The 18,839-nt window shown below is 31.2% G+C and overlaps 1 protein-coding gene across 1 annotated transcript; it reads left to right on the top strand.

The window, feature by feature from the left end:
- Positions 1 to 404: 404 nt before the first annotated feature.
- Positions 405 to 18,201, top strand: LOC121253867 (cytochrome P450 89A2-like). Its single transcript, XM_041153796.1, has 2 exons — positions 405 to 2,052; positions 18,180 to 18,201. Exon 1 carries the CDS (start codon positions 450 to 452, stop codon positions 1,980 to 1,982), a length of 1,533 nt encoding a protein of 510 aa, XP_041009730.1. The 5' UTR covers positions 405 to 449; the 3' UTR covers positions 1,983 to 2,052; positions 18,180 to 18,201.
- Positions 18,202 to 18,839: the final 638 nt, after the last annotated feature.

Raw genomic sequence — 18,839 nt, 5'->3', positions numbered from 1 at the left:
AGAGGAAGAGATACCTTCAAACACAAACAAACGGTGTGGGGGAGAAGCGGCTTTACCCAAAGATTAAAAAAATCAAAAGAAAATGAAAGAGAGGCAGCCAATAAATAAAAAATAGTAAGGTTATATAGTACACCCTTATCTTATTTTCATCCTATTAATAAATAAGATGTGACATATTTATCATTATTAAATGGTAAAAAAATATTCGATAAATGATCGTTTAATGATGATGGATGTATTACATCTTATTTAATGAGTTGAAAATGTGATTTATAAAGAATTATCAAACATTTGCTGCACTCAACATTTGAAAGGCCATTGTGGATTGGTTGGTGCGTGTTTTTTTTGTATATATAGAGAAGAAATACCTCATGCAGTTCATCAAGCTTACCCACTTCTCCCAAGAACAGGGCTAAGCTCCATCTCTGCACTATAGAGATTGGTCAATCATGGAGGTCTGGTTCATCATCCTCATCTCTCTCTCTGCCTGTTTTTCCCTAAAATCACTCTTCAGCTTTTTCTCTTCCTCCAAAACCACCAAGAAGAATGTTTCCCAAGGCAATCTCCCGCCGGGACCCCCAACCCTGCCTTTCATAGGAAATCTTCATTTGCTTCCCAAATCCATGGTTGATTTGAGATCTCTCATCTATGATCTCTCCCACAAGTATGGCCCGATTCTCACCGTCTATCTCGGCTCTGAACCCCTCATCTTCATCACCTCCTACACCCTTGCCCACCAAGCCCTTGTTCGACATGGCGCCACCTTTGCGAGCCGTCCTGCAGTCGTCCCCGTTAGCGTTGTTCTCAGCAACAAGCGCAAAGATATCGGCGCAAGCCCCTTTGGCCCAACCTGGAAAGCCCTCCGTCGTAATCTCATTTCGGAAGTTCTCCACCCGACTTCGTTGAAATCTTACTCTGTTGAACGCAAGCGTGTCTTGGATTCATTGATCAAGGGCTTCCAGGAATCTTCCAAGCTCAATCAGCCCGTCCGTCTGCTCGATCATATCCACCACGCTGTGTTTTCCTTGTTCATTCGCATGGCTTTCGGAGAACTCAGCGAGACTCAAATCAAAGAAGTTGAAGGAACACAATATCAACTTCTTGTCGCTTACGAGCAGTTCAGTGTGTTCGGTACCTGGCCCAGACTGGGGAAGTTGCTTCTCAGAAACCGTTGGAAAAGGTACCTACAATTCTTGAAGAACCAAGATGATGTGATTTTGCCATTGATCAGAGCCCGGAAGAAGTTGAGACAAGAGAGAGGCAAGGCATTCGAACTGATTTCTTACACAGATTCCTTACTGGACCTGAAAATATCCGGAGAGAAAGGTAATGTGGAAGAAGCAGATATTCTGAGCTTGTGCTCGGAGTTCATCAATGCAGGAGCCGACACAAGTACAACGATGCTGCAGTGGGTTTTGGCATATTTAGTGAAACACCCCCGAATTCAATCCAAACTTTTTGCAGAAATCAGCGAGGTGGTGGCAAAAGGAGCGAAAGAAGTTGAGGAAGATGATTTGCACAAGATTCCATATCTGAAAGCAGTGGTTCTCGAGAGTCTGAGAATTCACCCTCCAAACACCTCGTTGATTCCACACACAGTCATGGAAGATGTTGAGCTCGGCGGCTACACAATCCCAAAAGACACGACGGTGAACATTGTGACAGCACTGATCGGGAGAGATCCAAACGTGTGGGAGAATCCCATGGAGTTTAGGCCGGAGAGATTGTTGACTAGTGAAGACATTGGAGAAGAAGTGTCTGATGTAACAGCGTTCAAGATGATGCCCTTTGGTGCTGGGAGAAGGATGTGTCCCGGGAACAGACTAGGATTGCTTCTCCTCCAGTATCTTGTTTCAAATCTGGTCTGGAATTTTGAGTTCAAAACAGTGGATGGGGAAGGTGTTGATCTTTCAGAAAAGGAGGAGTTCTTGGTTGTGATGAAGAATCCAGTGCGTGCCTATATATCTCCAAGAATCAAATAGCTAGACAGATCCAACACAGTTACATTGAAGAATGAAAATAAGGACCTTTTGTTCCTCATTGGACATCCAGATGATCCGAAGGCTGAAATTGGTATAAGCCACCACTTTCATCCTTTCCCCCTCTAACAGGAGCAGGGCTATGATCTGATGATCCCATTGTAGTGATTTCTTTTTCTTTTTGCTTTTGTTCTATGATTATATATGCTTTCTGTCTTTATTATTGATCAGTCTTGTTATTCGTGCTGAAATACAGAGAAATAAATAGCCCATGATGTTGGAGGACAAGCATGTTTTGCGTCTGCATTTTAATGAGCAAATTTTACAAATTACAAGTCCTCCAAGAACTTAAACTAAACTGCATCTTCTGAAATAATTTGGCAACTCAACCATTAATTGATACTTGAGTTGCAATTCCTAGCTGTTTAGGTTGTTGAAACCAAACTCGATTTATTTCGACTCATCTCAAATTAATTATTCATGATGGGACTTACTCCATTTTCAACTTTTCATAAAAAAAGTTAAACTCATCTCAATCGATTTCATACATTTTAACTTAAAAAGTTAAATTATCTGAATTTTAAAAAATTAAACACATCTCAATGAGATCCATAAAATATTACTATTCATAATTAAACTCAATTCAATTCAATTCATCTCATCTCAACAACCGAAAGTAGGTCTCCAAATGCGTCAATAGATGATCATGTTGAACTTTCTCTGAAGCCGCCAAGCATTGAACAATCTAATAATGGTTGAGTCAATTGGTCAATGATATAATGTAATTAAAATAATAATAATAATAATAATAAATACAGTTAAAACTCTTGGAAAAAATAAAAACAAAATAGTAAAAACATGTGCTCAATTATTTTTCATCAACATGATCATTTCTTATTAAAATAATCTATTATTATAAATAATTCGTTATAAATAATTATTATTTTTGCTGTGAACTGACCCATCAATTGGAGTTTCCGCAACTGATGTGTCTTAAAAGCGTGAAATAGGAACCTTAAAAGGATTTTAGTGTTAGAAGTTCATGAAGGAAAATTGCTCATTCTTTAACTGATTGCAAGTATATATAAATATTCCAATAAAACCCTAACATAAAACATTATGATCTTTCTTTAAAGATTAACATTCGAGAAGGATTTTGCAAACCGGTCCAACTCTGCTAACGAGAAAAAACTAAAATGTCAAGATTCAAATTGCCATTAACTTGCCAAAGTAGAAGTTTTGAGTTCGACCTTTCTCTCTTAATTGGAAAAAAAAAATTGTCATGAACTTTTTATCCAAATATGGTTGTAAACGGATAATAAAAGGATGACAGTTTTGTAAAATAGTATCGATATTTTGCAATAGTTTCTAGTTTTAAAAACATAGTTGTAAGATAGACGTAAAAAAATTATTGTGCATTTTTTTTATTTTCCAAATTAATTTCTTTTAAACAATATTTTTTTTAATTGACTTGTAATTCAACGAAATAATTAAAAAACAGAAAGATAGATGTCCTAGATCTCCTTGTAAAATAAATAATTAGAAGTTGTGTTTATCATCCTCACTACTAAAGTATACGTGCTGCAGAAGTCTCCAGCATGTTACCTCAGATTACGCGCGAGTATCGCCTATCAATTTATTTTTTATTTTTAAAAAAACTCCTAGGATACATTATGGTGTCCCGACTCCTACTTTTATAGTCGAATTATATCTATCGGATAAAGTATTTTATTTATTTATAAAATAAAATAATATTTTAATCACAAATATATTTTATAATCCAATTTTAATAAATAAAATATTAAAAAATTTCAACGTGAAATTATAGGTTGCCGACACATTACTGTATTGTAATAGAGGCAAGGTAGAAATTAGAAAGAGATATCATTAAGAGCACTAGTATTGGATTCATCAAATACATCTTTAAATTTTGATGAAAAGTATATATTTTTCATATATCTAAAACATCTTTATCTATAACTCCACATTAGATTAGCTATTGGATTCATGAAAATAATAATATAATATTATTTTTTTAATAATATTATTTTTTTATTTTTTCTTTCATATTTTACAATTACACTAATCATATGTTAATTAATAATTTAATTTGATACTTAAATTATTATTTTTCAATTAATTTTTTTCATCAACTTAATTATCCAACAAACACATTCAGATTAATCTTTCACAATATGCTCCAAGTTCAAAATATTGTCATCTAATCTTTGCACGTTCAAACTGGTTCAAGTTCAAAATTCAAATTTAACCAATGCACATTCAGATTTTCTAGATGATTATTGGCCATGTAAATAACAAGCATCTAAAACTCTGAAATTGGTATTTTTTCTTGCTCGAAATCATGTAAATAACAAGCATCTAAAACTCAGATTACATCAACGAAACAATTCACAATTCCCCTTCCAAATGAAGTTACAACTCCACAAAATATCAACTACACAATTCAGATTACAAGTCACAATTTCCCTTCCAAAATCATATCACAATTCTACAAAACATCAACTATACAATTCAGAGAACTAGCGGTACAATTCTCCTTCCAAAATCATATTACAATTCCACAAAAATCGTTGAGAAGGTTGAGCTTAAAGCCGAGAAGTGTGCAGATGATGCCACTTTATAGCTGGACTCAGTACAGGTGGTTGGTCTCCATCTAAATCTCTCATGTATAAGCATAACCCAATTCAATTATGTTCACCATCATCCATTTAACAATATTATGATTTTCCTTTTAATTTTTCAATCACCTTTAAAGATTTGCTAGATAACAAGAACATAAAGCAGCATTCTTTTTTATCGTTTAGCCCCAAAATGAGACAGAGAAAAAGATGAGTGGAGTTTCATAGTGCAATATATTTTTGCAATCATGCAATAATACTTCAAGCTTCAGAGTACAATGATGATAAGTCAATCTCAAGTTCATATTGTTCAGAAAAGAGATTTTGGTCTCTGTTCATCTCAATGAAAAAAAAAAAGCAAAAATACCAACACAGAGGATTTGTAATCGTGAAACACATGGGATTTATAATCGTGAAACACAGGGGATGACTTATCACAGAATAAACCAACATAGGGGATTTGTAATCGTAAAATATACCAACAATACCAAAAAGAAAAAATAGCCAAAAAAATATCACACACTGGGATGCAAATCTAGTAATATACCAATAGAAAGGAAAAACACAATATCCTTTTCCGAGTAATTGACAATCTGCAACAGAGTGCTCCTGAAAAAATCAGCCAAAAAAAAAAAAAACCAAGGTCAATAAAATGTAATAGATGAAATTCCTAGATGATTTCTACTAAGCAAAAGCCCCCATCGAGAGTGACCAATTCTATTTCTTCTTGAAACTAGGGTTGCAGTAGAAAATGAAGGAGAAAAACAGTACATGAAAGGAGAAGAAGCTCGGCAAAACTGAAAGGATAGAAACCAATGTGCTTTGCTTTGTTTATGCATGAAGAATCGAAGAGATGCACTATGAAAATGAGAAAAATAGAGAAATGGGGCACTGTGAAAACGAGCGAAAGAGAGAAAATGGGGCATAGCGAAAACGAGAGACAGATAGAAATGTGTTCATTGCGAGAACGAGGGAGAGAAAACGAGAGAGAGATTGAAAATGGCACTGCGAGATCGAAAAGGGTGCTGGGAAAATGAGAGAAAGGAGAAGGGAAAATACGCGGAGAGGAAAGGAAATGAGAGAAAGGGGATGGAAAAGACGCCGGGAGGAAGAGAAAAGAGAGAAACGAAAAAAAAAAATAAGGACATTCGGATTAAAATGGAATAAAAAACACATTTGATGACTGAACAGTTACTCTTCAAATTTGAAGAATCCTATAAATTTACTGTAGCTCATGACTTCCCATTTATTCTTTTGATGAATCCAATGCAGTTGAATTTTATTGAAATTTATGAAATTTTGTATTTGACTGGCTTTTGATAAAGCCAATACCAATACTCTTAATGTCTAGTCATACGCACTACTTATCCCTACTTGTCTAGTTGTCTCATCATAGGTTTTTTTTATTTGAAATAACCATTTTACATAACGTAAGAATACTTAATTACGTAATTTAATTAAAAATAAATTTAATTTGATAAAAATTGAAAATTTTATTACGTTAGTAGTTAATTGATTGAATTTATTCTCTTTTCAATTATACAAAAAAAGTCATGTTCTTAACTTTTTAGTTCAGATTTAAATAGTAAAAGAAAAAAAATAGTTAGATAATAAAATGATAATAAAAGAAGTGTAAATGTATGATGAATAGAAGAACTAAATTTATATAATTGGAATAAAATAAAAAATTAAAATATATATAGTATGTGTTGTAAGATGATGAGTAATAAAGATTCTATAAAATTATGCTCATTTGACATAAATACCCTTAGCAGTGTAGTTATCACAACTGGACTCGGCAGAAACTTGGTGGGCTTTATTTCTTTACGAGGACGCAACAAATCTCACGTGCTGCTGTCCTGTTTATTGGCGAAGGAATTGGGTAGCACCGAGCACGATGCCCTCTCATTTTCATTATCTTGAGTCTAAAATCAATCATTATCTATTTAACTAACTAATTAAATAAACGATTATATAACATTATTTATTATTTTAAATTTTATTCTCTTCAATAATTAATATAATATATTTTAAATCAACCACCGCTCTCTGCGGTTGTTAACTCCAATCCCAAAATAATAATAAGTTAACTCCAATTTCAATAATAATAATAATAATAATAATAGAGTCGTTCTCGGCTGCCATCCAACTTCAACTGCTCGGCATGTCACCTAATGTAATTTTTTTTCTTTTTTTTCTTTTTTTTCAACATGTTTAAATATTTTTTAAAAAATAAAAAATATATATCAATATACAAAAAATTATTTCTTTAATTATTAGGTAAAAAAATTAAAAATAAAATAAAATATATAAACAATCAAAATGAAAAAATAAATTCAAACGACATATTAGAATTTTGTATAATAATAATAATATGTCACCACCACACCGTTACCAATGACTCATGTTTATAAGCTTTGTCGCCTTTTGATTTAATTGATAACATTTCAATTTTAAAATTCATCTTTAAAATTAATTTATATTATATAAATATTTTATTATGTATATTTTATAAAAAAAATTCTTCTCATCAATTACTATTTACTGCCCATATCTCACACCCTATCAAAAATGCCCTCACACACTATGACAAACACCTCATATCTTATAAAAAAAAAAAAACAAAGTTCCACTTCATGTGTGGGATGTGTAATGTGAACAGTTGTTGATTTGTAATAAAATTTATATTTTATATACTGATTTGAGAATAAAAATTATAGAATTTTCTTTCAAAAGTAAAATAAATCACATGGACACTTTGATTTTACAATTTTTTAGATGAGTTGTTTATTGAGTTTTGTAAAAAATAAGTCCTTTTTGCTTATAAATATTAATAGATTAAAATAAAATCACATGGGCACTAAAATTCTTAGTACAGATTGGCGTTGCCCCCTTCTTATCTCCTCTCCTTTTTATTATCTAAAGTATAAATAAATTATTATCCATTTAGTCAATAGATTAAAATAACAATTATAATAACAATTCTCTTATTTTTAAATTTTTTATGATCTTCAATAATTAAAAAAATATATTCTAAATAAAGTTTTAAATCAATCATCTCCCACTGCGGTTACTATTAACACTACAAGAAATAACCTTATTTTTGGCGATTTATTTTTCGTCACTTAAAAAAATCTCTGCAATAGTTCATAATCCTGGCAATTTGTTTGTCGACGTGGCATCCAAACCCAATTGACTTAGGAAATATCTTTTGCAGCGAAAACAATTGTCGGAAAAAGAAAAAGTTTGTTGTGACGAATAGTCCCCCCTCCCCGTCGCTTTGCTCCCGCACAGCCTCAAATCTCAAGCTCGTCTTCTTCCCCAACTTCTTCTTCTCCACTAATTTTCTCTCTACCTCCACATTAATTAAGCAAAACCCACTCAAAATGCTTTGCTATGCGGTTGTCTCTTGATCCACCAAAATCAGTCACTAATAGCGGAGCTACTCCTCCTATTTGGCAACATCTGAAGCAAAATCCACTCATCTTCGTGCATCACTTGCTCTTCTACCAGTTCCAGTTCAAATAGTGCGACTTTTGACATTCCCAATTCTGCCATTCAACATCAAGCAAACCCATTTCTTGTAGTAGTGGGTTATCCAACTCATTTCCATCCCGTCCTCCCCTCCACTTGGTAAGATACTTTGTTTTTTTAGTCTATGTTCTTAATGAAACCGTTTATGTCAAGTAGATACAGGGGTGGTATGCTCTTTCAATTTATGCATAAATTGCCTATGTGTTTGAGTAAGGAAGAAGATAACTGTGGAATTGCTTATAATGTATTTTAAAATCAATACATTCAATCTTAGGTGTGACTGACTAATAAACAAATGGTTATGATTTTGGAACTGAAAGCATGGGAGAATTCAAAATTGGATCCCAAACAGAACAGTGGTGGCTTTTAACGAGTTGACCTACTATATAGTTGGTGAAATTGGTGATTGGGAAGAAAAATAAGGTAATTTGTTTCATTGTTTCACTGTCTCTCCATTGGTGTATTCCGTAACAGAAAATAATAAAACACACAAAAAAAAAAAAAAAAAGAAACAAACAAACAAACAAACAAAGTAGGGAAAAATGTGTACTGAAACAATTATAAAAGAGCTTTTCCATTTACCTAATTTGTCATGGAGGACGTTTAGGAGTTTGAGGAGATGGTTGAGGTTGATGATCATGGCATGACAAAATTGAATAATGACAAAACCATTGCTTTCTCCTGAATTCACACCATCGAGTGCAAAATCAACATATTAGTCTAAAGCTAGCTTTAGCTAGCTCAACCCATTAATTCACACCATCATGATGCACCATAAACTCAGATTTACTGCTGAATGTTTCATGAAAAATAGAGGGGAGAGAAAAGAGAAAATATTCATCACAAGCTTAACATTATGTTGATATGCCCAATCTGAATTTATTGTCTACTTTGAATATAGAGTTACTTAGCTCAATTCCATCCTAAGGATCTTGGCAAATATCTATATCTATATGTGCTAGTCATTTCTTGTTGATATAATGATTTGGGGTGCAATAATTAATTTTGTCTTGTTTCATGTGATATATAGTACTAATTTCTAAAGTCCAAATCTATCCATGTGATGACTTTTTGTCTTTAAATATGTTTTATGGTTTGCCATGAGTTTGGACTTTGGTCTTACCGTCTTGAAAACTTAGTACTTTATTTTCATCAATTACTCCCCTACATTCCTAATTAATTTACCAGTTATAGTTTTTTTTTTCCCAACACCCAAGACAAAAACCTTCATGATGCTAACTCTTAAAATCATTTTATTGCTCATATATGGTTCTATAAATCCCAACAAAAATCTCCTCATAGCGTCTAAGGTTCCAATATTGACCCGTTTTATTCTCCAAATACAAGCAACCAAATTAGCGCAAGAAACACCAACAACCCTTGTGGTCTATAGTTTGTTAACTATAGACCAGAGCAAAAGATTCACATCCATACCCACACCCCAAACCAATCCGCGCCCCCCCCTCCCCCCCCCCCCCCCCCCCAAAAAAAAAAAAAAAAAGAGTATAGAATCACACCTTAAAATAGATAGAGGGATTGATGATCACACCTCAACTATTAGCAATGCTTAAGCCACTTATCTGTACCATTAGCACACATAGAAGAAGTATCTGCTCGGACTTTTTGCCATGTAAAACCCCTTTTCATATTGACATTTAAACACGTATAATAAACAATGAATAGGGTGACATACAAGAATTGTGGTTCAAAAGAAATCTGGCCACTAAAACAGAACTTTCCCAAACTCCACATAACTGGATATTTTCACCCTTGGAAGCAAAACATTTCTAATATGCAAGCTGCTTAGTTTGAAAGAGAAGTCCAAAATTACTTTATTGCAGATATCGGGCTTGCATAATGCTCCTTATAATATTTGAAAACTTGAAGGTTAGGAATGTAAAATAACATTAAGGCATGATCCATAATGCAAGGATTGTGCAAAGTAGAAGCAACCTTTTACTTTAGAAGAAAAAAGCAAAATATATCCTAAGAAATATCAAAAGAGCACTACTTTTCATGCTTTCTTAAGGGTTTTGTAAAAGAATAAATAAGAAAGTCTAGAGATCAGAGAGGATATTCTCGTACTTGGGATCTATTATTTATACTACAGACCTGAGGAGCAAATCGTGCCTGCTTTCATGAGGCTCGTGTTCCGTATACTGTTTCTTTTGTCAGAGTCTTTAAATTCGTTGTGGCTCTATAACAGTGTCACTAATGTGGCATGTTGTCCGGGTGGTGGAACTTTAATGTGGTGTGGTTTTCCAACCTCCTCCTCTCAGTCTACCTTCCCCCTGGTCTGTTCATGCCTTCTCCATCAATAGATCGATGGCTCTCCGTATATCACGTCTGATGTGCGAGCAGGCACTTGAGGACTGAATACTGCTTGAGGGGTCCTCAAATCGATAAGTCCCATCCCCTGCAGCACCATCCCTCCTGCAAGTCATGTACAGAGGAGCCTCCTAGTGGGCTGGATTAGTAGCATTCTGCTCCGGGCCAGGCTTGATAGGGCCTCTTAGGCTTTGAGGGGAGAATCCCCTTACACCTTGAACTATCACTTTTTCTTTTTCTTTTTTTTTTTAAGAAAATGAGGTACTCCAATTTTATTGATAGCTCTCACTTCTGACAAGGAAAACCGTGGTTACAACCAGACATCTAGGGGTTATAGATAAGCATGAAGACCAAAACCAAGGTATCAAAAATCAAAAGAGCCAACCATAAACTAAGAAAGCCAAAAAACAATTACCAACCCAATCAACCCTAATAAACCAACTTGCAAGAAATCACACGTGTAAGAAAAAAACCAAGAGACGATGAGCAAAAATCACGTACCTCACTTTGATAACCTCAAATAAGGAAACCCAATTTTGTCCATGCGAAAAAAGCCTCTTAACTGACTAGATACAGTATCCCTATCATCAATCCATTCCGTATTTAAAACCCAATCACCCTACTTAGTAAGAAAATCAGACACAACATTACCTTCGTTGTAGATATGAGTAATTTTATAGTCCATGCAAAGAAGGCAAGCTTGGATCTCATCCCAAAAATCCTCAAGATACCAAATATTACAAATACCCCTAGTAACCCAGTTGACTAGTAGTTGAGAGTCTGTCTCAATATGAACTTGATAAAAGCCAGGCCAACAACACCTCCTAACTCCTTCCAATAAACTTCGCATTTTGGTAAAATTATTAGAGCCCTAGCTTAAGAACACAGAGTAAGCCACATGCAGCTTACCACTAGCATCCCGAATAACACCTCCGGCACCAGCCGGGCTTGGATTACCCAAACTACTGCCATCAGTATTAAGCTTCACTCAATCCTGTTGAGGCTGAATCCACTTCACCAAAGTAACCTTCTTAGCTTTTGGAGTTAAAATCGGAATATCCAACCTCTTTAAAATACCAACCTCAAAGATTTCATAGACACTTGCATAACACTGCTGATCCAGAATTTAATAACATGCCAAACTGACTCAACCGTATCAACCTTACCCTCATACCCGGCTTTGCAGCGTCTTTCCCATAGCTTTCAAGAAACAATAGACGGGAGTAGACCAAAGACAGTCCGAGTGTGAGAGGAATGCCCAGCATAAAGAAACCAGAATGAACCGCTGCGAGACGCCATATTTTTCTAGCAAAATACCCGTACAAAGAATGTGATTAAGATCCTCAAGATGACCCACAGCGCATCAATTACATTTAGAGACCATAGGAATGCCAACCATTTTAATCTTCTCATCCACACTTAAATAGTTATTGGTAGTTTTCCATATCATAATGGAGATTTTCTTGGGAAGGTTAGCATGCCAATCCTTTAAGCCCAAAGTAAAGGGGGAGTCAGAATCCTGATACAATCCCAAGCACTTTTAGTATGTAATTTCAAAAAAAAAAAAAAAAAACTTACCTAGGGGCAAATTCGGCAGAGAGACGGCAAGACTCCGAGAGAGTTGAGAGAAGACTACAGACTAGAGAGAGTGAGACACTGGACTCGGGAGAGACAAGACTGAGAGAAGAGAGAGTATTTGAGACTGAGAGCGGGAGAGATTGAGATTTGAGCTGAAAACGGTGCTGCCGTGCTGCGTGTGAGTGAGAGATAGAGGCTGGAGGCTGGAGGCTTGGAGCACTGGAGCGGCGATCTGCGATTTTAGTTTCTAACTTTTTAGGGTTGAAGACTTGAAGTGTAATGACTACAGACTAATGAGTCATTAGTCAATGACTAATGAGTAATGATTCAATGAAGGGCAGGCTGAAGCTTGCGTGAATATGTATTTTATTCTTAAATGATATTATGAATTTAATATAACTATATATAAATATTTGTAATACTGATACATTTTGATTTAATATATTTTCAATGTAATATATTTAATAGACTATAGTAATTTAATATAACTATATATAAATATTTGTAATACTGATATTTGTAATATACATTTAGCTATATATTAGTATAGTAATTTAATATAACTATATTTAAATATTTGTAATACTAAATATTTGTAATATACATTTAGCCTACTAGTATAGTTATATATTAGTATTAGTTATAGTGATTTAGTATAACTATATTAGTATAACTATAATTATAGTCTATATTAAACTATTAATATTAGTTAAATAGTTATAAACTTATATATTAGTATAGCTATATAATATATTAGACTATATAATAGATTAATAGTATTAATATTAGTCTATTAGTATAGTTATATTATATATATTAGTATTAGTTATAGTAATTTAGTATAACTATATTAGTATAATTATAATTATAGTCTATATTAAACTATTAGTATTAGACTATTAGTTAAATAGTTATAGACTTGTATATTAGTATAGCTATATAATATATTAGACTATATAATAGTATTAATATTAGCCTATTAGTATAGTTATATATTAGTATTAGTTATAAACTATATATTAGTATTAGTTATAAACTTTTAGTGATTTAGTATAGCTATATTAGTATAAGTATAACTATAGTCTATAGTGATTTAGTATAACTATATTAGTATAAGTATAACTATACTCTATATTAAACTATTAGTATTAGACTATTAATTAAATAGTTATAGACTTATATATTAGTAAAGCTAAATAATATATTAGACTATATAATAGTATTAATATTAGACTATTAGTAGAGTTATAAGTTATATATTAGTATTAGTTATAAACTATATATTTAATATTAGTATTAGTTATAAACTTTTAGTAAAATCTTTTAGTATTAATTATAAGTATAACTATAGTCTATATAGTCTATATTAGACTATTAGTATTATTTATAAACTTATATATTAGTATTAACATTTAATGTAATAATTTATAAATTATAATATGAAATTATTTCATATATGAATATATATAATTATATATATTATATATAAAAATTTCACATATAAATTTATAATTTTATATATTAATATATATATATAATATTGTATAAAACTTAATAACTTATATATAAAAACATTTTTTTTTGTATATTTTTTTATGAACCGGTCCGGTCCGGTTCCAAAAATCTTAAAACCGGAACCGGACCGGAACCGGCCTGTTTTAGGATTTTTGGAACCCGTCCCGGACCGGACCAGTTCAAAACCGGTAAAACCGGTCCGGTCCGGACCGATTTTCCGGTTTTTCGGTTTAAAATTACACCCCTAGTGTCTGTATCTTCTACTTGAATCCCTTCAATTATCTATTAAAAATTTCGCCAACCTTGGAGAAGTACTTCCGTTAATTGTTCAATTTTACTACCATGTTTGAACAGCTACCCTCTCCCTAACATTCTCAATCAAAACTTTTGGAGTTTATATAGGAAACATCTCTAAATCAGAATTATATTTTTATTTGTCTCTTTTGTTTGAAATGAACTATTTTTAATTTGTATTTGTAGTTTTTAATTTACTTTTGAATAATATTCTTTTCTATTTATTCCAAAGTACTAATTATTTACAAGTATTTTTCAATGGGATGTAATTTTAAATCTAAACTGCAAGCTAGCCACTTTTTATATTCTATAATTAATAAATGGTAGATCATGATCTTGATTAATGAACTTGAAGAGATTAATAAATTAAAGAAAATAATATAGAAAGTTACAAAAATCATGATAAAATGACTACAACTTAAAAATCAAGACTGCAATTATATAGTCAAAAGTTAAAACTCAAAGAAATTAAAATATAACCTACATTCTTTACAAATAACTAATTAAAATGTAACCTACAATTAATGTAGTTTTTTTTTTTTTTTCCCAAGAAAAAAGTGTTTGAAGTCAAAATTTCCAAAATTTATAAGATGTATGTGAATGATACGGTACGGTAATTAAACGGATGATGTGAGTGAACAGCATGAAAACGATACCAATTATATGAATGTGTCCCATAGTTTTTTTTTTCCCAATATTAATTGACTCGGTGATCGAATTTGATTAAATTCAAAGAATTTGGCGTGGAAATTGGACTATCAGTCTAAACCCTTTTTAGACGCTGCATTAAATTCTCTAATCCTAAAACTATTGGTTCACAAAATTCCTACAAATTAATTCTCTTCTATTATTTTGGCACTTTTATATATTTTTATTTATTTATTTTTAAAAGTCTACAGAAGAAGTTCTACCACATGCAAGTGATGATGGATGACATGAAAGGTATCTATTTTTCCAAGCAAAAGTAAAATTTCCAATTAGAATTAATTGCATATATTGGTCTCCCGGATAAATAGATGATGTGATTGTGGAGCATGAAAACGTATGGAAGGGTTTTGATAAGTATTGAACAACTGTCTTCTCTGCTTGTTTTTCTAAATAATTGACCTTACGTATGTTATACAAGTCAATTAAATTCGAGTCAACTTTTGCGTAGATTTGGACTCTCTTAAAATATGACTCCTTTTAGACGCTATATTCTACTATTACTTTTTTGCATTTTGAAAGATGCTTATGTACATGTTGGATTTATTTCAACAAAATAAATCCAAAAGTATTTATTATATAAATAATATGTTGGCATATTCTAATAACAACTTGTAAGGCAAAATTCCAATTGGAGCTCAACTTCAAATTCTCAATGCTTTTGCCTTCGATTATGGGCTGTCCTGAAATATCATATTGTGGTTCAAATTCTCAATGAACATTATGAACACTTGTTTGAAATATCATTTTCAAACAAGTGTTCATAATGTTCATAATTAATGACATTTGAGTCCAGAAGAGTCATAAGGTTCAGGTAGTCTAGGCAGATTACATTGCTGCAACCCCTCATTAGTACTCATTTTAAAAACGTTACTTTTCTAGACAAATATAATAAAAATATACATTTAGGTTCTTCTTACAATATAATCCTAAATGCAACAGAAATTTTGACTTAAATTTAAAATCCCATGATTTTGTTGTAAATTTTTGAAAAGCCAAAATGTATAATATTAGTTAAATCACTGATCATAATGTGCAATCTCTCTATATTCTTCTTGGTGTGCTCTTCAAGACTTTTATATTTTCAGTCCTGCGCATGACTTTTCTTAATTCTTTCTTAACTTTTTCTTTTTTTTTTTTTGTAAATGTATATATAATATATGTTGATTATATATTATATATATATATATATATAGCATTACAGAGGGGAAAATCTTATCTATATTTGGTTATTATAAATGATTTATTCATACAATAGATAAATATATGAATAGGTTTCTACATTTTGATGATTTTTATAATTCCTATATGTAATTATATATAGAAAAACAAACTCATCATCATTTCTCATCTAAACATCTTAAACATTAAATAATTAACAAATAAGTGGAACATAACATATTCAAAATAAAAATACATCCAAAAACACAAAACGTGTAGGGATATAAAAGTTTGAAATTGACATAAAATGATCGGGGAAAATTTCCCCTACTATTTATTTCAAATAAATGAGTACCTTACGTTACACGCAAACTAACTTAGGCCTCGTTTATTTTCAAAAAATATATAATCTCATCTTATTATAACTTTTTCATCTTCTAATATAAAATAAAATAAATAATTTAATTTTTTCAAATCTTAAAATAAAAATAATATTAAAAAATATATTCTAACAATATTTTATTCAATTTTTTAATTTTAATCTCAACTCATCTCATCTGTAAAAACAAACGAAACCTTAGTCCATCCAGTTAAATTCGAGTAAGCTTTTGTGTGGAATTAATAGATTCTCAAGATCGAAAGTCTGATCCCTAACTTTTTAACCCTTTATGCTCCTCGTAGCACAAGTAGTGGCTGAATAAACTTTGGCTAAAATTTGGTTTTATAAATTTACCTAGTTACTTTTCAACAATATTAAATAATAGGCTTAATAAATCTTTCACTATTCTATTAAAATATTAATTTTAAATTTTTTATTAATTTTAATTTTAATTATAATTTAAATATTAATTCGTTATTAAAAAACTACACATTAATATTTGTTATTCTAATTCATATTATTACACTTTTTATTTCACTTTTTGGTCGAATGTTTGGATATTGGCGTTTTGGTAGAAAGGTTGGGGCCCAAAGTGAATAATAGGGTAGGGTAAACGGATGTCGATGCGAGTGAACAGCATGAAAACGGCACCAATTATATGAATGTGTCCCATATTTGTTTCTTTCTAATATTAATTGACTATCAATCTAAACCTTTTTTAGACGCTGCATTAAATTCTCTGATCCTAAAATTACAAATTTTTTAGAATCTCAAAGTTCCCCTACTATTTATTTCAAATAAATGAATTAATGGACTTGGTCAAACCAGTTAAATTCGAGTAGACTTTTGTGTGGAATTAATGGACTCTCAAGATCGAAAATCCGATCCCTTAATTTTTTGTTCCTTTATGCTCCTCATCAGCGACGTCTAATTACAAAGGAATTTTTACATATTGCTGCATGGGAATTTGAGTAAACAAATTCAAAAGCATTCATTTTTACAATTTTGTTGCATTCATTTTTTTAAGATCTATCCATAAGTTAAGATGTGGTTTCTTTTATACTCTTACTTGTTTTGATCTGAAGGGTCCCACAATAATTTTTAAGTAAAATTTCTCAATTAATTCGGCTTATTTTAAACACAATTTGACTCGATTGATCAAAATGTGTTATTCTTTTTCTTCCTTTTCTGTTGATTGTCATTCGAGCAAGTGCATGCATGTCTAAATTTAATATATTTTAAAATATCAATAAATAATAGTAAAATAATTTTTAAATAACAGTAAAACAGTTTGAATTAAGATGTTTTATTAAATTTTAGAAAATAAGAGAAAAAAATTAAATAAATTATTATAAAGTTAAATAAATTATTTAAATACAATTTTACGAATTTTTCATTTTAGTAAAATAATTGTATTGTTTTTTATATTTTATTTAGATGTTTAAAAAAGATATAATAATTAGATAATAATTTGATCAAAAAGTTAAAAAATATTTTATTTATAATAATATTTAAAAATATCTCGTAATATTTAAGAATACCGTTGTACTAACAATGCCTTACTCTATAATAAATAATAATAATAATAATAATAATAATAATAACGGATTCAAAGTCGTGGCTGCCAACACGGATATGGAGTACTAGTACTGCCATTAATGTAGTAATGCTTTTCTCCTTTATAGTGAAAATCATATTTTAATCTCCAAATATTTAATTAGCTTTTACCTCGATTGATTAAAATAAAAGAAACCAAAAAACATAGTAGACTGCATGCATGATGATAACCAATTTTTGGAAACACTTGTGTCGTATGTAAGGATGAACAGTAATTGACATTTAAGGTAGTAAAGTGTGTTACCGATATTTAACATTAACCATATAAGGTTGTTATCTAGAGATAAACTAAATTATTAAAATCACTCATCTAAACCTCTCACTTAAGCTCCATTGAACTCAAGAGACAAATAAAAATTAAGATAGAAATAGTCATGTAAGATTTTTTGAAGCAAATGATAAAAATTAAGTAAACAAAGATAAACTTTTTTGTTGAATCTAAGATTGAATATTGTAAAGCCTCTATAATATAGATAGAAATAGCTATGTGAGATTTGTTGCATTCACTCCTAATTGTTAACTTGAGGGTCGTATATATGTACTTACTAACAAAACTAATCCAAACAAGCTAGCTAGTGGAAGACTTAAAAGGAAAAGTGTAAATAAATAGAAAAAACAAGGTTGAAATTTATCAAATAGCTTATAAAAAGAGACCAAGATATTTTATTGCCTCTTATGAGATGTAAAGAAAAAAAGAGAATGTGAGATTTTATTAATGACAAAAAATAGGTGTAAGTATGAAAAAATTATTAAAAAAACTAAAAGAAACCTAGATAACTAAGTATTAAATGAGATTTTTGTTTTTTTTTTTTTTTTAGGGGGGAGGAATTATCTTTATATTAGGATATCTTTAAAAAAACATATACTAGAGCATATTTTTGAAAATTTTTAGGGGGGGCCAACCACCAATGTAGGTCTGCCCTGCAACCAAACCTAATTATTTCGCTTTACGTGCGAACTTATACTAATAGCTGACGTTCTAATATAAAATTTGAACGTCAACTTTAAGACGTTCGAACAAACACTAATTGCGAATATATCGTTGTAACATCAGAACGTATATCTCTTTACGTCCAAACAATTGGTAAGAGACAATCGAATATAAAATTC

This window comes from Juglans microcarpa x Juglans regia, chromosome 3D (genome assembly GCF_004785595.1).
Source record: "Juglans microcarpa x Juglans regia isolate MS1-56 chromosome 3D, Jm3101_v1.0, whole genome shotgun sequence".
Classification (NCBI taxonomy): Eukaryota; Viridiplantae; Streptophyta; class Magnoliopsida; order Fagales; family Juglandaceae; genus Juglans; species Juglans microcarpa x Juglans regia.
The sequence above is the reverse complement of the archived record's forward strand: the minus strand, read 5'-3'. Positions and strand labels throughout refer to the sequence as shown.